Source organism: Strigops habroptila, chromosome 3, assembly GCF_004027225.2.
Source record: "Strigops habroptila isolate Jane chromosome 3, bStrHab1.2.pri, whole genome shotgun sequence".
Lineage (NCBI taxonomy): Eukaryota > Metazoa > Chordata > Aves > Psittaciformes > Psittacidae > Strigops > Strigops habroptila.
In genome coordinates, this window is record NC_044279.2 from 81,374,613 (window position 1) to 81,393,557 (window position 18,945).

The 18,945-nt window shown below is 44.6% G+C and overlaps 1 protein-coding gene across 5 annotated transcripts in view; it reads right to left on the reverse strand.

The window, feature by feature from the left end:
* The window catches only part of SLC4A4 (solute carrier family 4 member 4), a 161,899-nt gene that overhangs the window by 111,115 nt on the left and 31,839 nt on the right, over positions 1–18,945 (reverse strand). For all 5 annotated transcript variants that reach the window (XM_030478872.1, XM_030478876.1, XM_030478873.1 and 2 more), the window contains one exon: positions 12,229–12,408. In XM_030478872.1, coding sequence (XP_030334732.1) covers positions 12,229–12,408 — 180 coding nt within the window. The remainder of the gene's footprint in view (positions 1–12,228; positions 12,409–18,945) is intronic.

Sequence of the window (18,945 nt, forward strand, 5' to 3'; positions counted from 1 at the left end):
GCAGTGTGACCTATCAAAGCAGCAATACACACCCCATAGAAGCTTCCCAGAGGCACTTTTTCTGGTACTTAAAAACTGAAGAAGTTTCAAGGCAAAGCTGAAGAACCGCTTCAAATCCACAAAGCGGACAGCTATCCACCCTGTGGCTCTAAACCCACTGTCAAGTCTACATTGAATTATTTCCCTCTACAACCAGCAGGAAAAATTGTGTCACCTTTGGCCATGGGAAATTTCTAAAGAAAATCTTGCCTGGTCACAAAAAGAGCTGCAAAGACCTTTCTTAACCCAGAAGGGCTTACTTGGAAAGCTGCAAGCAAACATGCAGTTGATTGAGGCAGAAGTGACCAGTAAATGAAAATGCTTTGTACCACCAAAAAAAAAAAAAAAAAAAAAAAAAGGTGTTTTGAGACTGATTAACCTGCACTTCATTTTGCAGACCACTTTTATCAAAGGCACAATGCTCAATCCTTATTATTTCATCTCAAACTTTGCAAAAATTCATTCAATATTAACCAGACAGGGTTTATCCTTTTAAGTACCTTCTCAAGGGGAAGTTAAACCTATAGAAGAATCTTAACTTTCAACTAACAAATATTTGTATCAGGTCTTCAAATTATAGAGAAAACTCAGAAGTAGGGCAGGAGTGTGACAGTGTTAGGCTACCAAAACCAGAAGGCCAGCTGAGACAACACTACTTCTGTATTTGTACTTTATATTCACTTTAATTTTGTTATTTCAGGGTCATGGATTTTGATCACTTCAAGTTTACAATAATGTAAGTGCTCAACAGCTTTGCCATCAATATCAGTGTTATTACCATGGCCATTTTTGTGGTTTGGGTTTTAATGAAAAACACATTTATGAAAAACACAAAAATGTTTAACTAAAAACAGTGGAGGCAGATCTCAGAAAATACCTGAATAGATGACACTGCGCCTTTAAATGCAATGCCCCTAGAAATAATCCTCATCAAAAGCACATTATCATTCCTGTTGAGAAGAAAACCATAACATTCATTCCCCCTTCTTCCACTGCAGTGGCTGCCCCTTTCAGACACATCCAGAACCTTCTGAAAAGAGGATTCAGATCCAAACCATTTTATCCTGGCCTCTGTACAGGTAGAATACTCACATTACTCCAAGCCCAGGCATTTGCAATGGCTCCACATGGGCGCATTACAATGCTGGGGTTTTTAAACTCTTTTTCAAGCTGGAATTGCTTCTCAGCATCAGTCTGACTGCATCACCCAAATCCTAGAAATACAAATGCTTTCTAAATCCTAAAGCACTTTGATAAACCTCCATTAAGCCATCAAACTCTACTGAAGTACCCACCGGCCAAATGACTAACACAAATGCCAAATGACACTATGCTACTTGAAATGCAACACATGAGCAAGAAGTAAAGTTTGAATATGGAACTGCAGTCTATGCCACTAATTCCTTCTGAGGAACCACATGTGAAGGCAAAGATAGGGCTGGTTTTGTTGGTGTGGCTCAAGCCATTCATTTCCTAAGGACACTTTTTGGGCACTTTGGAGGTGGGGGAATGCAAGGAAAAGAAATTAAAGTAATGTTGCTGGAAGGAAAAAAAAAAAAATAAGTGATACTGGGGAAAGAAGATAAGATGTTGGAAGTGAGCTGAGATGTTCCACCAGGGAAAGGACTCTGTGCAGAAACACTTGTTCTCACATCACCCTCCACAGTGCCCCCAGCACCCTGACTGTGCACAGTGCTCTGAGCAAGAGGCGACAAATACATGGAGCTTTTATCCTCCTGGTTTTCAGCCCTTTGTCCTTGGACCCTACTATCAAGCATAGGCTGGTGGGGAGAGCTTCACGTGTTGCAGCAGAGGAAGAGAGAAGGTAAAATTCCAGGAGTCTGGAGCTTCCCTCAGGCAGGTAACTTTCTTCAAGCGAAGGACTTGCCAGAGCAGGATGCAAAACTCCATCTATGCAGAGCACCAGCCGGAGAGGATAATGTGGGAAATGCTGTTGCATTAGGGTGAGATTTGTTTTCATTCCCACAAGATCACCGACATAACTGTCCCCTGGAAGACTTTCAACACCAGGCTCTTGAGCCTTGCCAAAGGGCAGCTGGTGGCAGTGCAAAACCATGTGCCACATCCAAACAGGTACAAACACATGGACATCCTGTGGGAACCCATTTGATGCCCAAATTTAATCAGACCTAATACGCATATGACTTACACAGGGACAACTGCCTCTTTTCCCCAAGCCTTAGTCCCAAAAACAACACCAGAAATTACCCCAAAGGGAAAACTCACAGCTACCATACCTTTCTGGACAGGAAAAGAACTAATCCTCTGTGCCAGACGCTCTCAGTATCTGCCTTAACAACCAGCACTGCATGGAAAGATCACGTTGTGTTACTCTGTGTGGGAGTCTCAGCACACACCTACTAAGGAAGGCACAGGTTAGCTCTGCCTCTTATCACACCTACCCAAAACCTGGACTGTGCAAAGGAATTAAACAAAAAACCAACAAAAAACCTTAGCTCCTTTCCCGGCCGTGACGAGGAAGGAATGAAAGCTTCACAAAGATCTGGGAGTTTTGCTCTACGTCAGGATGAGATATTAAAAACATACTTTGATAATCCTTTTGGAAAACATACCAAAAAGGCAGAACATAACACAGGGGGTGCAGGCAAGAGCACAAGATCATACCTGGCAGTGATAAAAACCTGCACCATCCGCTTTACCTGGAATCAGGGAACAAAAAGCAGCTGCCTGCTTCTGGGAACAACTCACAAGGATCAGCTCCAGGACTGCCAGCTTCAGCTACACAGCTGAAGGCAAAGCAGGAGCACCAGGCAGGTCAGCACCATTCTGTGCTGGAAGCCCAATTTCAGCCATACATTTAACTAAATGAGGTGGATGTTACGTGTAAGGGAAGCGCAAAGTGTTCCTAACAAACCTAAGCGTTCCTAAGGAGCCTTTATGTGATCGGCATATGCACAAGTCAAGTTAAAAAAGAAACAAACCCAACACCTCAGTCAAGAGGTGTTGCAAATAAAGGAATTTTTTGAGTTAGCTGTCTGAGCAAAACCCTCAGGAAGACAAAGAAAGCCTTTGCCTAGGGTGACAGTTCACATCTCGACCCAGCCTCACCTCACCACGTGCCTTCATCCTATCCAAGGGGGAGCTGTGGGTTCCTGCAGTTAGAACAGAGCCCTAGGAACAAGAGAAACACCCTCCAGAGCATCTCCCACTGATGAGAGATGGAGTAATTAATGGGTGAGAGGAAGCTGGGTTTAGCTGCTGCTTGAATTACCTCCTCCTACATGTGTCTCTTCTCTGTCGCTCCTACACCTACAAGAAACCCTCCTAAGCTGTGTCTTCAAGGAACATCTCCTTACACCTCAACTCCCCACCTTCCCCTCTGCATTTTTTGAAGTCACAGCCTCTTCCCTGAACCCATCCATAAACCCAAAAACATCCATCCTGAAACCTAATGCACCTCCAGGTGTGTATCCCCTGCAGTGAAAGGCAAGAGACCTTCCTGACCCCACAAAATGAGGATGACGACAGGGGTCCTGGCCTAGAGGAGCCTGACCCACCAGAAGAAGGTCCCTCCCCAGATATGCAGGGCCAGGACTTGGTCAGCTTTACCCTCGGTAGTCAGATGTCCAGCCCAGGCAATTAGTAGTCTCTCCTGCATTAAGCAATCCCCCCGCTGCAGGGTGAGGGCTGTGTCAGCAGGCACTGCTGACCTCCTCACCTGCACCTTCCCACAGCCTGCCTGCCCCTGAGCACCTTCCCATGCCCTTTCCCATTCACTGCACCCCAGCAGCCTCTCTGACCAGCCCCAAGCTACACAGAGGGCATGTTTACAATTGAAGCGGCAACTATTTCTGTGTTTAACCTCTGCAATTGCACTTTGTGGGACCTAAACACAAGAGGGATGTGGACCTGCTTGAACGAGCACAGAGGAGGCCACAAAGATGCTCCAAGGGCTGGAGCACGTCTGCTCTGGAGATAGGCTGAGAGAGCTGGGCTTGTTCTGCCTGGAGAAGAGAAGGCTCCAGGGAGACCTTAGAGCAGCTTCCAGTGCCTAAAGGGGCTGACAAGAAATTTGGAGAGGGGCTTCTGACAAGGGCCTGTAGGGACAGGACAAGGGGGAATGGCTTTAACCTAAAAGAGGACAGATTCAGATCAGATGTTAGGAAGAAGTTCTTCCCTGTGAGGGTGGTGAGACTGGCACAGGGTGCCCAGAGAAGCTGTGGCTGCCCCATCCCTGGCAGTGTTCAAGGCCAGGTTGGACGGGACTTGGAGCAACCTGCTCTAGTGGAAGGTGTCCCTGCCCATGGCAGGGGGTTGGAACTGGATGAACTTTAAGGTCCCTTCCAACCCAAACCAGTCTGTGATTCTGTGGTACTTCAAGCATAAGAGGTTGGAGGGGCAGAACAAGGCATGCTCTAGCTGCCTCCGCCACCCAATGCCCATCCCCTAGGCCAATGTGCAGCTCTTGAAGACCAAAATACCAAAGATTCCTTTACATTTACAGCCAAGTCTCCTTGACCATACTCCCAGTGTAAAATATTAATATAAAACAATTAAGCTATTTGGCCATCCTGCCTGGTGCTCTCAGCATTACTCTGCCGTTGCTCTTACTGTGGTGAGCAGAAGCTAAAAGCTTTTGGAAAATCCCATGTCTTGAAAAGCCAGGAAAGAAATTGGATTGCTGAGAAATTCAACAACACTAATAGAAAGAGGGCTTTAGGCACCCCCCTGGCTGTGCTGCATCTGCTCTGCTAAGTAGGTTCATTTATTTCCATCCTGTAGCTGTCTCTTGCTATTTATAGCTGGTAGCTTAATGAACTTGCAGGGTAGACACCAAGCCTGAGCCTTCCTAAACTGATGTTTAAATATCCTTGTTGAATTAATTTGATCTCATTATGAACGGACCGTTCCACAGCTGGACTGGCCACTTCCACTCCCCACCAGAAATAAACTGGGCCTACAAGAAATCTGGAGAGGGACTTTATAGTAGTAGTAGCAGGACAAGAGGGGGTGGCTTTGAGCTGAAAGAGGGGAGATCTAGATTAGATTTCAGCAGGAACTATGGACCTGATGAAGTACTTGGAGAATCAAAGAGCACAAAAGGATCAATGGGCATTTCAGCCCCGTAGATGGGATTTCTTCTCTGATAAAGATCATGTTGGTGAGTGAGAGAACACAGCAAAAAAGCAGAGTAGCTTGGCCTCTAGGGATACCTGGTGAGCACAGTACTGCACTTGACAGATGTTAGAAAACTGTTTGTACAGACACACAGCACTGCTCCCTTATGTAGGCACTTAGGGCCACTAGAAGACCTGAAGAACCTGAAAGCACCAAATAACATATTCATTATGCAAGAAGCAAACCACAGGGTAAAGGAAACTAAGGCTACTAATGTCATCAACTTTGGTGTGTCCTACATCAACCAGAAGCAACAGGCCCACTGTTAAGAACGAAAAAGCCTCCACTTACACAAATCAGCATAGTGAATTCATGCTGCAAGATTGCTCACTATATCACCACCTGTATTGCTAGGTGTCTCGATAAACCAAGCATCAATTAACCAGTTCTTAAAAAAAATACAAGGTGCCAACTGATGTCGCAGGATCTGTCAGGTTCAGACAGTCTATTATAGAGGTAATTACAGTTCTCTCTCCACATCAAACATCCTTTGAGCACTACTTAAATACAGGCATTCAGCAGCAAAGCCTTAGTGCCCATACCCAAAACTGACAGCATCTGAGAGCTCAAGAGAAGTTTGTTATCTACTAAAACCTTCAAGAACTACAGCTGGTGGGTGAAAGAAGAACTTCCCTGAGCAAAGTGCAAACCTTCACAAATCTTTGATGGGATAACATAGCATTCCTTCCCTCTCCCTTGCTCTAGAAATCACTTCAACAGAGAGATCCAGATTTTCAACCTCTTTCAAATGCCCATTCCCAGTAAACTCAGCACTGAATTTAAACTCCATTTTCTTAAGTGTTATGCTGAGTTTAGACAAATCTTTCACTTTGGCAACAATTTTTCAGACCCGCAAGTGGTTTTAACCAAAACAGCCAGTAAACCATAAAGTATTGCTGCAAGGCTCTGCACCCCACAATTTGTGGGATAAAACCTTTATCCTTGGCCAATAGTAATAATATAGAGAATCCCAGAATGGTTGCGGTTGGAAGGGGCCTTAAAGCTCATCCAGCTCCAGCCCTCTGCCACGGGCAGGGACACCTTCCACTAGACCAGGTTGCTCCAAGCTCTGTCCAACCTGAGGGAAAAACTAATCTTGCAGCCCTTCAGCAAAGGGAACTCCCAAAGATTCCCTCTTGGTCTTTAAAAGCAGGGCATGAACATAGACAAATATGTGTTCATATGCATGTGAAGTGCTAAGAGTGCGGATGAAGATGTCTCATGTTTGCAACTGAAGAACAATGTCAGCAAGCAACTTGCTGTCCCATCAAAGCAAACTCCTTCTTTGTCCTATTTCCACGTTGTTAAAACTGAAAGCCGAAAGAGGCTGAAGTCAGGCAGCCAACTTTGTGATTCAGAAGACAAAGACCTCAAGAACATAAGATGCTGCAATCCACCTACCTATTGCTTTCATCCCACACATTGGGAATGAAGGCTCTCACCCTCCACAAACGTGGAGGCTGCAAGAATAGCTCTGTAAAACATTACCGAGCAGAGCAAGCATCACTTCATGTCAATATGGGGCACAGAAGTGCTGTGCCCACACCTTCTCACCCCTACTGTTTAAACTGGGAAAAAGAGAAATTAGAAAGTGATGCCTCTAGTTAGCTTCCCAAAAACCAGGTCTGAGGATTCTTATTGCCAGCTAGCTTCTAAATCACTGCGAAGAACAGAGAATTTCCACTCTTCTGTTACATACATTACCAGCATCATTTTTGTTATTATTTTATGTAAAACACCTCAGGGCTTGAACTGAGGTGTAGTATTGCAAGTTATTACTTTATTGCTTAGAATACTAGTCCTTGACTACACATGAAATTCCACAAGATATTTTGGGAAGGGACATGTATTTTATCTTTTGGGCTTCTTGCTCTCCATTTGCTTGGAATCACCGCTGCCAATAAAAGGACTTTTACCCCAGCCACTCAATTCGGAGTCACAAACACATACTGACAGTTTCTTATCTGCCAGAAACCATGGGCCACTCACAGATCATGAATGAAGATGAGAATTTCCATTCTGTTAAAGAATCCCATATTTTTCTACTTGTTTCCTCTGACACGGTAATCACTCACATCAGCCTAAGCCCATATCCCATATTCCAAGCGTTTCTGTTCTAAACGTGCTATCAGAGTTTCCAAACAGATTTGTATCGTTAACATGCACACACTGCCTGTCTGAGGGGCACAGAGCTGGGCCAGGCCAAGGACAACCCAAGCAAGCTCTGCACAAGCACGAGCATCTCTGCAGAGCAGCTCCAACTGCTGTGTACATAAACACAGTGTCTACACACTGCCTGCTATGACAGCACTTACCGAGAGACATGACTTCCTTGGGTTCGAGCCAGGGAAGAGAGCCAAATTAACTTGGAGGGCAACCAGACAATGAGAAGAAACCCCTTCCTAGATCAAGCAGAGATGCATTTCCTCATGGGAAAATCTCTGCGCATCTGTAGTAAAGAATGAGGAAGAGGGAAATGGATTCAGATCACAGCCTGTCCTGAAAAAGAAAGTTTTACCTGCCTTCCTTGTTCCTCCCTTGTCTCATCCCCTGCAAGTAACAACAAACTCTTCCATCTGCTTCATACCGAGATAAGAAATTGGCTGAGCTGCAGAGAAAGACCCAGCCCTGACACCTCCACCCATGCCAGCCATGGCTTTCCACCATCAACTCTCTTCTCTGTCTAGCTGAGCCCTTCCTTCACCCCACCTAAGTGCATTAACCATAGTTAATCAGAGACCAGTGGAATACGCCCAAAATCCTAGAATATATCCCTGCCTGGATTTTTAAATGAGGCACCTTTCCCAAGCAACAGTTTCCTTAGGATAAAACATGCTCCACCCCTGGAAGTGTTCAAGGCCAGGTTGGACACAGGGGCTTGGAGCAACCTGCTCTAGTGGAAGGTGCCCCTGCCCGTGGCAGGGGTTGGAACTGGATGAGCTTTAAAGTCCCTTCCAACCCAAACCATTCTAGGAGTCTGTGAATTTTCTTAACTCCCTCCAGAAAGGAGAGCTGAAGGTTGTTTAGAAACTACCAGAGTTTGTCATGTTTGGCTGAACTGGACACAGATTAAAAAGAATTGGATTGATGTTTCCGGGTTGCCCCAATTCCCAAATCCAGGAGCACAACTAGGCTGGTTTTGAACTGGAACACAACATTTATAGGGAAGGTTTGCAGTTCTGGACCTGTTTATTCTCTTGCCCATAAGCATAGACATGTTTCATCAGGTTCATTTGGTGTGGGCCATGCAGCTTGACCTGGTGAGTCAAATACAGATTTGGTCAAAATCTGATTGCACAGTTTCCACCCAAGAAGCTGAGAAATCCTCTTCAGGTAAGATATCTGACCTAAGCTTCATGGTCCTTGGGGACAGACCAAGAAATAGCAGTGATGTATCAAATCAAAGTTGGCTTAAGCTTTTCACTCAGTAAAAACAAAGCTCTCAATATATGGAGACAAACAAATAGTACCCTAAACTCCGACCTCTAATGCTGCAAGCATCATAGAATCACAGACTGGTTTGGGTTGGAAGGGACCTTAAAGTTCATCCAGTTCCAACCCCCTGCCACAGGCAGGGACACCTTCCACTAGAGCAGGTTGCTCCAAGCCCCTGTGTCCAACCTGGCCTTGAACACTGCCAGGGATGGGGCAGCCACAGCTTCTCTGGGCAACCTGTGCCAGTGTCTCACCTCCCTCACAGAGAAGAACTTCTGCCTAAGATCCAATCTAAATCTATCCTCTTTCAGTTTAAAGCCATTCCCCCTTGTCCTATCACTACAGGCCCTTGTAAAATGTCCCTCTTCAGATTTCTTGTCAGCCCCTTTAGGCACCGGAAGCTGCTCTAAGGTCTTCCCAGAATTCCTAGGAAAAGATTGAAATGCCCTCCAGTTCAGTCTCTTCATCTCACCAACAACTACATAAACAGCACTTCCATTTTATTATGTCACTAAACCTCAGACACCTACTCTGCAGCCCTTCTGAAGAAAGTGTCCTACACATTATATTCACAGCCCAGTTATCCATCACACCTCAGGCTCTGACAGGTTCCTGAAGCACAGGTGAGTCCCTTCCCATGTTTTACTGGTGAGCAGAGACCCTGGTCACAGCCAGCCACCCCGCAAAGCAGCATTATGCAAAGGTCATTAACACAGCTGTCCCTGCAGTCCTTAATCCTGGAGCTGCAACACCCTCACTCTTCTATTCTTGGGTCCTTCCACGAGAATGGCGCTGAGCTGCCTGAGGATTTCCTCCTTCCTTTGTGTCTAGCACTCCAGGGCTTTTTCTCCTCTTCTGAGGACAGGGACACACTGTGCACCCCACATGTGTGTCCAGCAAGCCCCTGCTCTTACTTCCCTCTCCCTTCACAGGAGGAAATTAAAATCCCAAACTCTCCCCTTCCTGGCCAACCAGCTCCCTTGCCCCACAGCAAATGCCTTCACTCTGTCCCATCCTGCTAAACCCCATAAGCCTAACAGATATTTCAGCTTCTGATGCCACATGCTCTCTACTGACAGCTCTCTCAACTATACGTAATATATTTCATTTCAGCTTCCTCCCAACTCCAGTAAAATTGCTGTTCCTTGTTTCTAGTGTTCTTCAGAAACTGAATTTGAGCCACATCTGTTCATTTATTTACTATTAATGGACAAAGATTAAACCAAATATGGTTATAACTAAGGTTTCTTGCCATGATTGTCAGTAATGAACATCAGAGTAAGCCGATAAGCTTTGTCTGACGAGAACTGGTTTTCTCTTGGGCACATTACTGAGGGTAAACACAGCAGCTGGATCCACAGTGCACATAAAGCATTCAGACACTCAAAAAGCCTTCATCAAAGTGCCAGTGACAGACACCTAAAGCTGGAACAGTCTGACTACCCAACAACTCCCTCAGATCAGCAGCCACCTAAGAGACAGAAAACTAAATGGACATAAAGAGCTATTCCTAAACGATGGAGAATGTCAAAAGCAGAACAGCAGAATAGCTGATTCCTGGCATTACCACACCTGCAGAACTAGAAGAAAAAGGCTTCTAGCAAGCAAAAAGAAGTGTAGGAAACAAATAATTCAGGTCAGCTATGAAGACAAGAGTTTCAGAAGGGAAAGAAAAAACCTGGGGATATGAGGCAACATGTAATTCAATGTTTGGCAATTCAAGACAGTAATGTGAACTACTCCTATCCTTTACAGTGTTCTAAATTAACTGTGCCAGCTTGTAAAAAGATCTGGCCAACAGCAAGTCCTTGCAGGAACCTGGTAAAGTATCTGGATACTTGAGACAGTGAACACTACAGAAAAAAAGTTACAGATGATGTAGTAGTAATGCTATTGCATGGGACACCTGGAATATTGTGTGGTATTTAAGTGATCCTACTCCAAAAACGTAGTGCAAGGAGCTCAGGGTGAAAAAGACTATGGGAAAGTTCTCAGAGAGATGCAAAGATTGCACATTTTTAGATGCAGATATGAGTAGACAAGAACACACTAACCTGTAGCAACAATATAGGAAAAATACCATTAACCCTTTTTCAAATGACACAAAACAGAAAGAATGATGAACAAAGTGAAAGGCAGAAAACCAAAACCTGATGGAGAAAACACGTTTTTAACACAATTAGCCTGTGGAAAGGATTCCTTCAGGAAATGGATACATCCAGAAGCCAAACAGGAATTTCTACAGCTCTGCTCACCTGCACGCCAAAGCAGCACAGAGATGTAAATATAAAAATTAAACTTCAAATACCAAGAGTTCTTGAAGGCAGGTAATTATGTCTTTCAGTGTCAAACCAACTCCTGGTTTCTGCATGTCCCTTCCTCGGGACAATTAAGGAACTAGAGCTGGGAAGACTTTGTGACTTGCTTTTCTTTCAGTTGCTGCTCTCTGAAGTAGAACCAAGAGTACAAGCCCTGGACTAATGACATGACTGATCTGATCCTATGCTACTGTCTTTACATGCAGCAACTACCCAGCAACACCATTTTAAAATGAAAAATCCACATATTCAATCAACAACCCCTCCTTCCTCCTCTCTCTCACACAAGCAGCATTTTCCCCACTTGCCAACAAGGTCTTTCTAATGAAACTCCAACCACCTGGAATTAGCCTCAATAATCTGAATTATATCATATGCTGGGCTGTTCTGCTATATTCAAACCTTGTTAGCATGTTCCCATTTTAGAAGGCTGTCACCTGCTTCTATTCTCTTATCTGTACCCTCCCACTCCTATTTAAGCAGTCATCCCCCAGATTTCAGAACAAGCTTGTGGCCAACAGAGAAGACAGCAAGAAAAATGGGACTTTATGACAGTCTCCTACGATGTTACCAAAGAGCTGCATAGAGATGACACCAGATAAAGATCTCTCTCCTCTGCTTATCAATCTCAGCACAAATGGAGTATAAGGCATCCAAAACAGACCTCATTTGCCTATTAACATTCAGATATTCAACCCTACAGTATCAGTATATTCAAACACATAGTAATGCTACATTTTAATCTTCTTTTTGTTTGCAAAACTTAGAACTGTTTAATTACTGAAGGGAAAAGACTTACTAGCACCACAAGTTACTGATACAATGAAGCCAAATCCCAGATGGGTATGTTCCATAGCTTATAGCACTGGTCTTGGTGCTTCTCATCAACCTGCTTGCTCCTCCTTGTAAGGCTGTTTCTAGAAGCCACGGGGTGTCTGAAGGGCAGAAGCTGCAATAGATCTGTCCAGGCACCTACTCAGTCTTTGCATTTCTTTGCTATTTCTTTTCACACAGTGTCAAATTGCTTTTTAAAATTTGGCCTCTTTCTGGCTGCCGTTAGCTCAGGAGCCAACTCAGGTGATATAGAAGGATGAAATGTCTGTTCCAGCCTGTGCCTTTTCCAAGCTGCAGCAACCATTCGACAACAACTGATTAAGACAACTCTGACCCTGCAACATGAGATGTTTTCATGGATCCGGTTTCCTCCTCCATGATCAGAAGCAGATCACTAGACAACAGACCATTGTAGCGAGTGACAACTGAAACCAGTACTTACTGAGAGGTTTAAGGATGCTGCTGCTTGTCTCATCAGCGTTTTCTACATCTGATTTGTCGGAGTAGTTCTCAGAGATTTTCTCCTTTTCTTTCTTCTCTTTGTGCCCAGGTCGTCTTCTGTGACGCCTCCTTCTCCTATAGCTCTTCGGCACGTGGACCCCAATGTAGATAGTGTGATGACCTAGGGAACACCAGCACAGCAAACATTAACTTTGACTGCATACACTTTGTGCATCACTGGCCAGGATAGTTCATGCTGTGTTCTATTCAAACAGACCAGCCAACTACGCCTCTTTGCTGGCCTCATATTAATTAATCCTGTGTTTCTTGTCTCCAAACGTGAGCTAGGAGCTCTGTAGCTACCATTTGAAAAGTACTTTTTGTGCAATCATTTCTGAGAGTGCACGCCAGGGCAGACTCTCTGGTAATTATTCTGTCCTCATGACTCGTTTAAAAATAAAAATAAAACCCATAAAAGGTTTTCACATCACACTCATTCTGCAATATTGAATACAGGGAATATGTTATTTTTTTCCATTCATTTCCCCACAAACATTGCCTGGACTTAACAACCACCTTGTGCAAACTGATCCAGCTGCACTGAAGAGCTTAGAGGAACCAAATTTCTATCACTTGTCTAGGTAGTCCACTGTGTAACAAATGTCAAAGCACCTTTAGGGTATTATAACTCAGCAGATGAGGAAGGACTACTAAACATATGTTACTGTCAACTTCTAAGTACTTGACACATTCCAAAATAAAAACTAAGTCATAAAAGAGTAAGTGTCAAATTCCACATGCTGACTGTAAACCCAAAGTATGCCTCCTCCCTGTCCTCCAGACTTCTATTTCAAACCAAAGCACTGCAACTACATTTGCCAGTTGTTGTGTCTTGAGGAGTTTGATCAAAATGTTTTATTTTCAAGGCTTTCTGCACATCTACTAACTTGGGGTAAATATCTTTCCTTGTGCTTATAGAAAGTATTTACATGTCTTTTTCTGTGCGCAGATAATCCAAACATCTTGCTGTAAGCTGTAAAAACAGCTCCTTCAAATTCAGCCCCTGATAAATTATAGCTGCATTCTAGGCGTTTGACCAAATTTGGTTTCCCCCTCATGTCTCACATAGCCAAGCAGAGTGTTTCAGAAAACACATGTGCCCTATTACTGTCTGAAGTACCTTTATCTGAATGACTGAGCCACAAACACACGTAAGAACAAATATATTTATCTGTGGGTACAGTCATTTACTGCTGCTCATGGGGGAGCACTTCTGCAGAGTCACTGTCTTGGCCACCTCACATCCAGCTATTCCTGGTGCATGCTTAAACCTTTCATGAATGCACAACTATGAAAGCCTCATGTGAGCATAGGAGATGACACATTCAAGACAAGGCAGAGGCTGCAGCTCAAACAGCAGCCTTCAGATCCCAGCATTCGTGACTGCCGGGGCTTTGAGCAGGGAGCAGAGATGACTCCAGCACCTACACATATCTGCCACAGAAGATACTCAACCAAAAGACCCTCCTGAAATTAATTCCACGTACTCCACGATGTGAAAGCACATCACTCCTGAAACCAGGTGAGCTTGTGTTAAATGGGTGGGTACCCAACAAGATGATGGCAACAATGTCTAAAGCCAGACCAGATGCAGCTCACCTCTATTCTGCAGCAGTCATACCCCCTTTTGCTCAGGAATAAGAATTAAGTCAAGCAAGTAATAGAAGCCATGCCTCACTTGATAAACAGTCATGCACTTGAGAAAGCCCTTGCCATTGACCCATCTCCACTAATTTTTCCTCACTACAGGAGATGCATTGCTCTTTCCTATCACCTGCAATCTACACCTATCATTACCATTTGTTTTTCAGCAGCATGATGAGGTTCTAGATGAACCACCTATTTGCAAGACACGGGAAGCTGCTCTACAAATGCCAGTGCAAGAGTAAAGCTGGAATCTGCAACCACCCATTAACTTCAGTGCTGACATGCATTTCCAATTCCTCACTATGATAAATTCATCTCTGAGACTGAATAACTGAAAGTTCAGGCGCAAAACACCCAATTTCCATAACAAGCTGACTTTTTAACGAAAAACCACCTGCTGTGAAGTCTGGAGAGCCCTTCACCTTTTTTTGCACTTGAATTTTCCCACTGAAAGCCACCAAGGTCTTTTAAAAAGCTGCTTGACCAGAGCAGCCCTCCTTAATAGCAACTTCAAAATAGCTAACTCAGCTCCCCAAGGGCTTTGTAACTAATGGAATGATGAGCAGTATGCAGGGATGGGGCCAGAAGTGTACAAAAATAGCTCATGCCCTCTCCATCTTATACATTGTCTCTCCTAACCATGCATGTTCCATGGCCCAACAAGGCCATTGGGATCCACAGATCTCCAGCAGCAACTCCTTCAAAAAGCAAACACAGAGGATAAATTAAAAATTTTAACTGCAAGCTGTCGCTGACTTATTTAAATATTAAAAAAGCACCTGGAAAAGTTTGTTTCTAAAATACTGAATTCTTAATTCTCACAGACCAACAAAATGAAAAGGAAAAAAAATTGTTCTCCAGAATGATCAGTTGAAAAACATGTTCATCCCCACTACGTGTGATACATTTTGCCCTAAAGTAATTTGTTATGTGGGAATTGTAACAGAAAGCATAAGCTTATAAAGAAATTCCCTTCTCCCTCACAGACACAACAGTGTGACAGTGCCTGCGATGGCCCGGAAACAGATCCCATCATCGTTGGGATCTGCCCAGAGAAGCTGTGGCTGCCCCATCCCTGGCACTGTTCAAGGCCAGGTTGGACACAGGGGCTTGGAGCAACCTGCTCTAGTGGAAGGTGTCCCTGCCCATGGCAGGGAGCTGGAACTGGATGAGCTTTAAGGTCCCTTCAACCCAAACAGGTCTGTGACTCTAAGATTCTATGATCATTCTGTTGGCTGGAGTGTGCAGCAAGCTTGAGTTTAGGTACTGGTGGTAGCTATGCAGACCAATAAATAGATATTCAGATACAAAGATGTACAGTGTCCATGATATCAAGATACAAACTAACAGCTATAAAGAGTTAGTGAAAAGCTCCCTGAGGGGAGTTACTTTTCAGCCAGAGTTATCTAGGCTGAGATATTAAAAGTTCTCCACCCCAGGAGCATCTCCTGCCGCTGCTGGGTGCCAACAGCTGTACAACCACGCAGTGCAGTACCAGGCACTAGTAACTCACCATCTCAGGGAGCAGGACAAAAACAGAAACAGAAATCCAGGGTTGAGCAAGGTCCAACAGGCAGTGTAACAGTGGCAGGAGAAAAGGGACCTGCATCTGCTGCCTCCAGCCTGGATCAACCGGCTCACACCACAGAGGGAACAGGCAGAGCCACAATACCAACATCAGAGACATCTGCAGAAAGACCTTACGGATCAGCACCTGAATATAAGATTTAGCTCCAGCGTGTCAAAGGAAACCAGGAAAGCTATTCCAGCAGCTGAAAGCATCTGCTTTAACATGGCAGATGGCATAAACATCTGTAGGACAGGGAAGGAGAAACGTGATCTGAGCACAAGCAAGGCTGTAGGGTACGGGTGGCTCTGGGACAGACAGGGCAGCGCTAGTTGTTTCCAAGGGATTCTTACAGCCAGGATCCAGTATCTGTACTAACACAACATCCTCCTTTGAATCACTTCAGTTCTGCAGTCAGCTTGATAACAGAAAACACATCATAGTAAGCCCGTAGTCTTAATACTTTAATATGCTGCCAACAGAACCAGACAATCTCTTTAATCTTTTGACCACGTGTGCAGAGGACAGACTTTGGTAATACGAAAACGAAGTTGTATACATGCAGGCAAACACCTGCGTTACTTAGCTGTTTTCCCTACTCTGCGAGGGAGAGACTTACTTAATGTTGGGGGTTTTGTGTCATCCTCCCCCTGCCTGCTCCTCCCAGTCTGTTCAGGGAGGCCAAACAGGACATTTTCCTGTTCTATGTACTTGAATTGCTTGGCATCTGTTTGTATTGTTGCAAATGCTGAGATAAACTTCTAGGCTCCCTTCCCAAAGTGCCTGGAAGGAAACAATTGACACATACTCTCAATGCACTGGGGTTCTGAGCCATTTCCTACTCACCGGGGTAACAGAGCCTTTCCCATGAGAACCACTGGCTACAAACGGGAATGCCTGGTAAATTTAACACAGGAACCGCACTATGGCTTGGTGGAGGATGGGGAGCATGGAGCCCAGTGCTAAACTTCTCCCAGTAATCCAGGTCCCACTCAGCCATAACCTTCCCCTGTACCCAGGACATAGGGCGATTGCCCATGTCCTGAGGTCCCCATTGCATCCCCAGCCTTCTCTCTGGGGGCTGCTCCCATTGCTCTCCCCTAGGAAAACAATTAGCCTCTATGTGCACCTCGTTAATTTTGAGAGCTGTTTTGGTTGACTGGAAGGGTGTTTTTCACCACACTGAAATGTAGAGTGAGATGGCTTTTGATCAGACACAATGCAGGTTCGTTTTTGAAGGTCTCTTGATGCATGTTGCTACAGACTTGGGAAGTCCTCCTCTTTCAGCCTGCCAGCCATGGTACAGCACCATAGTAGGGCTGACAGCTGAAGAAGCTGATTGAGGCTAGACCCATACTAACTCTGTCTAGATCAAGCTGACCTGAAACAGGAGCTGGTAGTAAGAACCATAGTGAATTTATATATAAATGCCCCATCCCTGGCAGTGTTCAAGGCCAGGTTGGACGGGACCTGGAGCAACCTGGTCTAGTGGAAGATGTCCCTGCCCATGGCCGGGGGTTGGAACTAGATGAGCTTGAAGGTCCCTTCCAACCCAAACCGTCCTGTGATTCCATAATATCCTGTAGGTAAGATGCACAGCAAGACCTGCAGGACAAAGTGGCACCTCTTCTATTCTACCAGACAGCCGTGGGTCATGGCTTCCTTGAACTTAAACCTGCTGCAGCTAGAACTTTTGAAGTTAGCTTCTCATGCCCGAAGAGAAACTTTGCTGTGCACCAAATTCAGAGCAAAATCGCTTCATCTGATTATTAATAGAGCAAGAAGTACTCATCATCATAGAGGTATTTTCCCCCTGGAAAAATTTTGGTTGAAACCACATCTTTTGCTTTATTAAGAGCTATTAAAGGATAGCAGCTCATGATTCAGAGTCCAGATTTAGAGTTTGGGCACTGAAGACTCCCTGAGTCAGTTATACTGGTGAAAACCCACTCAATGTATTACCAAATTTAAGTTGTGTAAAATGCAGCACTCCCTCCCCTGCCTGCAAGAATATCTGTTCATCTCCTGTCTCCATTCTGGCCAAGCATGGTCTTGTTGAGGTTCTGGCACTGAAACTCTCTGAAGCTCAAGCCGCGCATGCCACAAGCTCACATGCTGACCCCAGCAGCGCTCTGGCAGCATGCACAGAAGCAAGCAGGTCCAGACACCCTGCCTCAACAAGCCAGATCCCAAGCATACCACCAACACCATTCTATTTTTTCTCTCAGCTATGCCATCTAAGGAAATGCGGGGGTTAAAGAAATGCAGACATAGGAGGGAAATGTACTGAAAAATAAAAACACTAAGAAATCTGAAGGTTTGAAGTTGCCTGACCTGATGAAGTTTCAGCTACCCACCAGTGACTTGTGTGTGTGTGTTTAGGCAGCCAAATTTCTGTGTGAGCATATCCTGATCACCTACTACATACAGAATCCTGGTCTCCTTTCAGGTACTCACTCCCTATCATCCACTGAGGTTTGCAGAAAGTTTCACAAGGGTTTTGCAGTAGGAAAAGGCAGGACCTGCATCAAACACACCAGGTTCCTGTACCTATACACCCATCATTCTGCCCTGTCGACTGCTAAGCGAGGGGTAGCACAGCAGTGAAAGAACCAGGGCAAGCCTGGCATCGTCAGTGGAGAGTCTGGTTAAACGTGTGTGATGAAGAGACCTTGGGATCTGCCTGCATGAGAAGTGTGTGCTGGGAGCTTAAGAATTATTCTCTTTCTATGCAATTATGTCAGCTTCAAATTGGACATCCCAAGGCCTGTAAAGAACAAGCCACGTGGATCTATTCATAGAATCATAGAATAGTTAGCATTGGAAAGGACCTTAAAATCGTCTAGTTCCAACCCCGCATACAAGCAACGAATGACAAAAAACATCTATAGAGAGAGAAATCTATAGTTTGAGTGCACAGTCTAAACTGACACTGCCTAAGACTGAAATTCTCTTTTCATTCCAGATACCTACAGCCAAAAGAACAAGCAGAAAGAGATCATTTATGATCCTCTCAATTTTTAAGCACTAAATCTTCCAAGGAGATGGTGACAGTGGAGTGGCTTTTGCTTAGCAAAACCAAAATTTGGTCATTTGAAGAAAGGAACCAAAAGTTACAGGATCAAAGGATAAAGTCTGCCTGGTGCCTAATGTCAAACAAGGAATCCCTTCCATGCGACCAGCGTTCTGGGGACTTGGAGCCTGGTCAGACAAGCCCATAAAGAATCTCAGGCTGGCACCTTGGAAGGAAACAAGATCAAACCCGAATATTAAAAATTTATAAAGCAATGAAAATGAGCTGAGCATTAGCAGTTTTCATCTGGCCCTTGTTTTTACTTTCAGTGCTCCTTTCCAAAGAAGAGGGAGAGTCACATTAAACCCCATCAGGCTTGGACAGGCTGATGTGGTTACAACTGACATGTCTACACAGCCAATGTCTTCTCC